This window comes from Cariama cristata, unplaced genomic scaffold, assembly GCF_000690535.1.
Source record: "Cariama cristata isolate BGI_N322 unplaced genomic scaffold, ASM69053v1 scaffold20503, whole genome shotgun sequence".
NCBI classification, from domain to species: domain Eukaryota; kingdom Metazoa; phylum Chordata; class Aves; order Cariamiformes; family Cariamidae; genus Cariama; species Cariama cristata.
This window is the reverse complement of record NW_009608051.1, coordinates 2,237-10,641: the sequence shown is the minus strand read 5'-3', so window position 1 is coordinate 10,641 and position 8,405 is coordinate 2,237. Positions and strand designations below refer to the sequence as shown.

Here is an 8,405-nt window from a genome sequence, read left to right as displayed (position 1 = left end):
CACCTGAGAATCTGTAACAGTAGGACTATTCCATGACATTCGGTGAACTACTTTATTGTGGCATTTTGGACTTAGCAAGTTTTCTTCTGACTTGCTCACATTCTTTGAACCTTAAAATAAATATCACAGTGTTTAAGAATAATATCTTACAATTTTTATGATCATAACAGGCAAAATTCTTGCTAAAAACACCTAATTGTCAAAGCAGCATGGAATATAAAGATGCCATTACTCCCTTAAGTTTCAGAGATGAGAAAAAAGGTCATAATCACATATCTCATCTTGCTTAACTAACAAAAGAAAACTACTAAAATACACTAGAAACACAACAAGCCTGTCCTAAACTGATTCTTTTTCCCCAGGAGCCACTAACATTCAAGTAATTTCTGTCCTATCAGCTAGAAGCACTTCTAATTCAATTGCTTTTATACCTGTATCCATAAAGTTACTTTTGCTTTACAAAAGTAAAAGTTTTCCCCATCTAATATATTCTGTTAGATACTTACCTTTCTTAGGGATTTTTTCATTGACACATGGGCTGAAGAGTACATCTCTTTTTGTACATTCAGTTCTGCTTTCCAAACCTTGTTGACTTGCAAGACGCCTTCCAATATTTTCAGATCTATTACCAACTGCACAACCTGATATAATATTCTTGAACAAACAAAAGGTGTTAATTACTTTCATATAAACCTGTAATTTGGAGTCTCATTTACAGAAGAACCTCCAGGAAAAGGCTATGCAAGTCAGCCATAGCAGCCTTTTCTTGGCCATACATCATCTTCCCTTGATTGTCTGTAGACCTAGGTAGGGAACAACCCACCTGCAGTAACATAGGCTTAACCACACCCTGAACATAGGGATTCTGTGCACAGGCTCCGTAATATCAGAATTTCAGGAACTGTGAGACCTACTGATCACAAGTGTGGTGGGTGGACTGACTCCAGCCGGCAGGTAAGCTCCCATCCAGCCGCTTGCTCACTCGCCCCACTCCCCAGTAGGATGAGGGAGAGAATTGGAAAGGCAAAAGGAGGCGAGGGGAGAACACAAAAAAACCCAAACAAACAAAAAAACCCAACCCACAAGTGATGCAAAAACAATCACTCATGGCAAGTAGACTGATGCCCAGCCATCCTCTGAGCAGTGGCTACTTCGCAAAAACTGTCCCCGTTCCAGTTTTACTGGTGAGCATGACATTATATGGCATGGAATAGTTCCTTGGTCAATTCAGGTCAGCCATCCCCTCTCCCAGCCTCTTGCCCCATCCCAGCCAAACCCAGTACAAGCTGATCAGTTACTGATAAGAAAATAAGTCTAGGGCTTCTTGTACTCAGTAGCAGGTCCAGTTATGCTGTGATCTCTCCATTACCAAATAAATCCTTCCTGCTACTGAAAAGCAGTGCCCAAAACTTAGGATTAAAATTTGCACAGTAACATGAAGACTAAGTTAGAAGCAGAATACTTACCATTTCTCTGTTGCTCTTCCCCAAACCAAACTTCAAGCGTAATGACCTACGAACCATTTCTTTTCGGCTAATCTTTGGAGAAAAACAACCTGTCTTTCCTGATTCAACCCTGGGAGGACAGAGGAGAAGTGATACATAAAAAACTCTTTAGGAGGGCAATGAAAACATCCTGGCACTTATTTATGGTTATTTCCTTTAGTTTTATTACTTCTATTGCCTTCTTGCCAAGATTTTTTAATAGACACAAGAGGCTACTATACCAGATCTTATTTTGTTTTGAGCTCCATTTTGCCACATTGGAAGATCTGGTGATTTTAAGACTACTGTAAGAATTTGGTATGTTTTGAACACCAAAAAAAGATCATTTTAAAGGCAAATTGGGATTTTACACATCATTAGTCAAGGGATCTAGACCTACCTTTCCAATTTAGCTTTAGTTTGAGAGTTAAGGCAGATTACCTGTATAATTTTTTACTTGCATGTCTTTTACTTCTTCTGTTCCCTGTACTAGACAGACGATTCTCACCACCAGTTGAAGGAGACAGCGAGGTTTGTGATGACTCAAGAGACACACAAGGGCTTGCTTCAAACTGAACTACAGGAACAAAATCATATTTACATTATCTTAAAATAGTCACATTTTTTCAGATAAAGACTCAACAGTTAATACAACAAAGAATAGGTTTTTAAACAGCACAGATTTGTTTGCTTATTTAGTGGAGTGTTGGCTCGAAATTACTTTGACTTTTGCTTTTACTTAATATTAAATGAAGCTGTTTGTAGCATCCATAGAAGTGCTTGGATGGCAATTAATTGCATGCTACTGATATCACTACCTCAATTAAGTTTCCACACTGCTGATCATCAGATCAGTTCCTCAAATTTAGGAGCTTAATAAGAAAAGTTAGATTCAGTCTTAATATTATTTGGAGTGTGCTTTTTTTTTTTTTTTTTTTTTTTACACACACCTAGCCAGAACAATTAAAGCAACAATAAATTAAAGAGTTGCTATTCTAAGCTTTTTTATGAAAGAGATGCATTGCCATCTTGAGAAAATGTTGTTGTTTTGGTCTGCTTATCCATAGAAACAATTTCATGGTGAGCATGAAATAATTTAATAAACAAAAGCAAGTATTATACCACTCAATTGAGGAAAAAAATTGATCTTCAGGCAAAACAAACATAGCCAATATAGAAATTTCTTTTTATTCTAACTTCAGTTGGCAGCACATTAAGGAATAAAAAACAAAAAACAAAACAAGATTTGCAGAAGACTCTGACTGTTAGAAGCACTCTAGCAGAATGAAGTGGTATTAAAGCAGTGTCAAACAAAAGTCAAACTTTTTCTACAGAATTTTGAGATTATTTAGCATCTAGAGAAAACAAGAAGTTATTGGATTCCAGAAAGAACATTTATAATAGCAACAGTTACATTTAACATAGAGCTAAGACCAGCTATTTAAGTATTTAGGAGACAGAAGGCAGCTACAACTTTCAAAAGACTGGAAGCATAAGCAGTCTTCACGGGCTTGCGTGCCAAGACAGAAATGTGAGTATAACCTAGGTGATATAGAGGGACTGAAAGAGATAAAAGGACAACAGGATTGCAGATTTGAGAGATTAATATGACAAAACATGAAACAGAATTTTGCCTTTGCTCAATCCATGTAACATGACAGTCACTGATGAATATAAACAGACTACTTACTAAGATGGGAAAGTAGTGCAAGGAACACTAAGTAAAGATTATCAATGACTGCCTAACAAGAACAGAAGACTATACATTTAAATTAAAAATCGTGAACAATCACTTCAAGCCGCAAGGAATAAACAAAGGCACTGTACCTGATGCTGGTGTTGAGCTGCTATTAAAAATGCTACTTGGTAACAACTCAAAAGCAAAACTATGCTTAAAAGATCGTCTTTTCTTGCTGGACAAGCCCTGAGAGCAATCAGTTGGAAGTTTACGCTTGGTACTTGGAGTAAGAACCACTGGAGTCACTGATGAAAGGACTGAAATTAAGAAAATCGAATTTGTAATAACAGCTTAAAAGGTTGAGAGTTTACTAAAAATATAAACAGTTGTTTTGTTTTTCTTAAACTCTGAAAGAAAACTGTGGTAAAAGCTTAGCCAAAGTGCATGCATTTTGAACAGGCAAAGCAATCAGTATAGCTTAGGGTTTGTTTTTTTTTTTTTTTTTCCCCACAAGTTAGAGTACCAGCAAGGAAAATCCAGAACCACACATTAATAAAATATAGGTATTAGGAAGGGGAGAAAAAAAGCATTGTAATCTTCTAAGTTTAAGAGACAGAGTAAGAGTGAAAGAATTTCAGTCCTAGTAAATTCATTCCCAAGATGATAAAATGCTGAACTACTACACTGAAGCCTTAGCGTGCATTAGACAAAAAGTGCAAGTTCAGTTGCGTAATCCTAGAACGGCACAGCCCACTGCTGCACTTATTGTAGCTGCTCCAAGAACTACAGTAAATGCAGTATCCTCAAAAAATATGTATCTATATTCAAAGTTTTAAACAATTTAAACAATCACTTATCTTCAACTGAGTTCTAGTTCTTCAGTTAAAAAAAAAATTGTGAAATATAGTTGAAAAATCCAGAAGATACTGCATGGGCTTTATTTAGTACAAATACACCAATACCTACCACTTCTGTCTTGTTGAGGTGTAGTGGAGGGTGTTCTGTTAGATTTAAATTTATTCAATGCTCCACTAACAATATCTGAAATGCAAGACACACCGAGCAATCAAATTTAAATATGAAGTTTGTCTTGCTCTATTTTCAACTCAAGTTTAACTTGTAGTCCTTCAGAGAGAAATAAAAGAAATCAGTTTAAATAGTTGTTTTATGTAAAGAAAACTATAGTCCAGATCTTCTGACCAATATATTTTTGTTGCTTTCACAATAGCTGAAAATTCTATTTTCCTTAGGAATAAAAAAAAAAAATATTTCATGCACAGACTACAGAAGTTTCCTGTAGAAGGTTCTACTGGTCATTATAAAATTGCATGCCTTCTGATTTCTTGTAGGCAAACCTGAAAGGTATCTATTAAAGTCTTTCTCAAAGTCTCATAGACTTTCTCACTTTACTGGACAGTCACCTTGAAGCTGAAAAGCTCTTAGAGCTTTGAAGTTAGGCCCAAACAGAAGTATGAAATTTTGATCTTGCAAAGGAATAACATACAACTTTTCTGTGAACTATGCGGTTTTGGGTTGGGGGGGTGGGGGCTGGGGTTTTGTTGGTGGTTTTTGCCTTTTTTTTTTTTTTTAAGGCAAAATTAAACCCAGCAGAGTATTTGCATGAAGTTTTACTGTTTTTCCTGCTTTTAAAAGTGTAAAATAGAAGTATTTTTATTAAGTGCTATTGCAACCTACAGTTGTGTTCACAGCAAAGCTTAGCAAACTACAAATCTGTGGTGGTACTTTTATGGTGTCTGGTAGCTATCAGGTAGTTTTTAAAAACTGATCTTTGGAAACAGAGAAAAGTGCAGTAATACTTTGTTTTATTACATCTGGAGAAAGAGTAGAAGCTGCTTACTACCTGAACCTATTCCACAGAATTAACAAATTCTAATGGCTTCTCTTCAAAATTTTAACATTCACAAACATTTATCACTTTGCAACTCCAGAATGATCTCCCTTCTTCAGAGTGGAAAAGCATAGTACACAAAAAACCCACGCCTTGGCTAAACATATACAATAATAAAGCCTTAATTTCAATTGCTGCCAGGTTTAGTATTCCAGCTATATGAGCTAAATACATACTTATATTTTTACAGTACATACAAGATCAGTGTCATACTGGATTTGACAAGCATACGTACTCTATAGTATTTCCTCAAAGAGAATGCGGAAGAACAGAGACTATACCATTTGATTGTCCATACTGGCAAAAAAAAAAAAAACCACACCACAGAAACAAAACCCCATAAACCTATTGAATAGATAAACTGCAAAAAAACTCCAAACCAAAACACCAAAGCAACTCCAGATCCATGATATCAGAGCACACAGTATGCAATAATATCCAATTCAGAGCTATACTTCAAACCACAAGTTAGTTAGTTGAATTCAAAACATACATGCCATTTATATCCTTGCCTTCTCATGACCTGACTTTTCAAAGTATGCAACATGCATTCAAGTATACTTTCAAAACTAGCAAAAAAAAAAGAAAATCTTTATCAGTGTTCTGCAACAGGATCTGAAGCTGACTCAACAAAAAGCTGGAACATTAATCTGGAACACAAATCCAAACACAAGCAAAATAGCTTCTTCAGTAGACAATAGACACACAAGAATAAACTCAGAGTAAATATACAATAAAGTGATGTGATTACTGAAGTCTTATATAGCTTTTGCAAATCAAACCTAACAAATTTCACAGGCATCTACTCTGCCTGTGGAAGAAGCAAGTGCTTAGGATCAGCATACCTGAAGTCTCAAAATAATTCTATTTTAGTTGCTGAAACTTTCACACAATATACCTACCTCCAACACTTCGGTGCCTCCTTTTCTTACATTCACTGGGAGATTCATTTTCACTGTCTTCACTGCCCCACAGTGAAGGGGTAGATTGAAAGCCATCAACACCTAACATTGCAGGAATCTTTTCCAAGATAAATTCTGGTACTTGTCCTGAATTAGTTAAGAAATTTTTTTTTAAAGTTATTTAAGTTGAAAAGAAAAGTTGCATACAAGTACGCACAACAAGACAGTTTGATAAACATTCATCATCTTACCGATTTCTGCTGCATGGTCAATAAGTGTTTGCACAACAGCAGCTTGCAAGCGAATTTTTTTTTCTGTGCCTGCTGACATCTTTTCATTTTCATTCGAGTGCAAGAGGTTAGGAGCAAAAATCACTGCCAGATTACTGCTATCCATTCTGTTTTCACTGGATCTTAACAAGAAAAGGTTTGGGTTTTTTACACCAGTTATCAGGACATAAGCAGTGGAGAGAAAAAAGACCAAATAAGGCAAGTGCAGTTAAAAAAACAACCAAAACCAGTCATTTACTTGAGTGCTTACATACTGAGATTAATGTGTAGACATATGCCCCCCAGGCTAAGTAACCACATGACTATGTTACTGAAATCAAGATATTATAGACCTTGGTCAGTTTTGGGGAATGCAAGGTATCAGCTGGATTATGTTAATTTTATCAGTCACTCCTTTTACTTTCCAAAGAATGAGGAATACAGCTATGAAAGAATGGAACAAAGTCAAGTCTCCAGCAAAATAAGGTTTTATAAAGAAAACACTTTGAATTTATGAAAGAAGAGACCATGACTGAAGATAAGTTAGTTTAAAGTCACAAGCCACTTGCAGAAAGTTACAGCAGTTACCTGGAAAGAGAAGTTGTTAAAGGAAATGGGAACTGTTTGCAAGTACTCTCTTTACACTTACCTTAGGGACACAGCTCTCAGAAAGTTGAAAAAGTACCTCAAAGCTTCAATTGTTCTGTCAGCCATCAAACACGACAGTAACACAGTTGCAGTTTTCTTCTCATTTCCTAGCTGCTGAGCCTTGAAAAGGCCTTCCTGCAGGTGAGGTGGAAGGATGGGTTCTGGCAGCTCTCTAAAGAACTGCTTAAGAAGCCCTGCAACATCACACGGCAGTGCAGCTGACAGGCAGTTTTCACCTTGATCCACTTTACTCTGAAATTGTTCATAAGAAACATGATTTGAAGTCTTCAACATACCATCAGATTTCTAAGTTTAGGCATTAATCCTCTAGCCCATATCAGAAGAGTCACATCTTCCCATTTTTAGTTTCAGCTTTGTCATGTTTTATCTAACTACAGTATCGACCAAAGAGACACAAACGATGTGGTCAGACTGCATGTGTTAATTTACAGGTTTCCCACGTACACATCCTTCTGGGAGAACATTGCTAAACAAATATCCCCGTAGTATCCAGTGTGTCTAACTGCTAACAAGTTTGTTCAGTCACAAGTGTATTCTCACCATCTGGAAAGCTGAAAAGTTTCCCCAAAAAGAAAAGAAAACAAAAAAGTGAAGTTTGCCAGTTTCTGGACTAGATCTCCTCTCATTTCTAAAGCAGGTAATGTTACCAGTCTACTTCCAATACTAAAATTTGAATATGACTGAAAAGAGTCCAAAGACTAAAGCATGCAGATGATCAAGTGAAACGCAGCATATAAAATAAAAAAGGTGGCTTTAGGGAATACCTTTAAAGCTTTTAAACGAACAAGAGATCCAGACTTTCTGAAGAGTCCCTCTGTATGAATATGTTCTTCCAAATATTCACAAGTATTAACAAGAAAGCTGAGGAAAGAACAGTAACATAATTCTGACACACAGAATAAAGCTTGTTTCTTCCAGAAAAACTATTTCATGATAAATAGATAAAACTTAATATATAGGATAGTTTTATCCAATGACAAGAAGTATAAAGAAATACAACTGAATAATAGCTGTGGCTCTGAACTCCCCATCTTCTGCATCCTCCTTCCCCAGCTGAACCTATTCTTATATCCCCCATAAGCTTTAGCAGGCCTGGAATAAATATTGTGTTCCCTTTTCTGACAAGAGTTCAGTACTATAAAGACAGCAAAGTAAGCACAAATCTAAATATACAACGTTAACTTACCTTGGAATATAACCATATTCTGGCACAAGTGACTGCGGTAATGCATGAAAAGATACTCCAAAGATTTTACCCTAAAATAAAAAATTCAATTAGTGTTATTCAAAAGTTGATAGGATTACCAACTACCTATTACAGAAAAGCAAGTATTCCACAAAGTACAAACAGAAGGGTAGTTAAGACAAAAACCAAAGTCTTTTCGATAAGGTAGATAAGAGGTATTGTCAGGAAAAGCACACTATCATCTCTAGGTATCTGAGTCTATGCTGATTCTAGTTACAAGTAACACCCTAGATTACCATGAAAGAATA

At 36.1% G+C, this 8,405-nt stretch overlaps 1 protein-coding gene across 1 annotated transcript in view; it reads right to left on the bottom strand.

Annotated features, from left to right (window-relative positions):
- The window catches only part of ARHGAP11A (Rho GTPase activating protein 11A), a 9,634-nt gene extending 1,472 nt beyond the window's left edge, over positions 1–8,162 (bottom strand). The window contains 11 exon segments of the mRNA XM_009696998.1: positions 3–110; positions 507–654; positions 1,467–1,575; positions 1,926–2,061; positions 3,312–3,479; positions 4,129–4,203; positions 5,974–6,120; positions 6,225–6,385; positions 6,892–7,142; positions 7,676–7,772; positions 8,098–8,162. Of these exon segments, the coding sequence (XP_009695300.1) occupies positions 3–110; positions 507–654; positions 1,467–1,575; positions 1,926–2,061; positions 3,312–3,479; positions 4,129–4,203; positions 5,974–6,120; positions 6,225–6,385; positions 6,892–6,956 (1,117 nt within the window). The 5' untranslated portion in view covers positions 6,957–7,142; positions 7,676–7,772; positions 8,098–8,162.
- Positions 8,163–8,405: the final 243 nt, after the last annotated feature.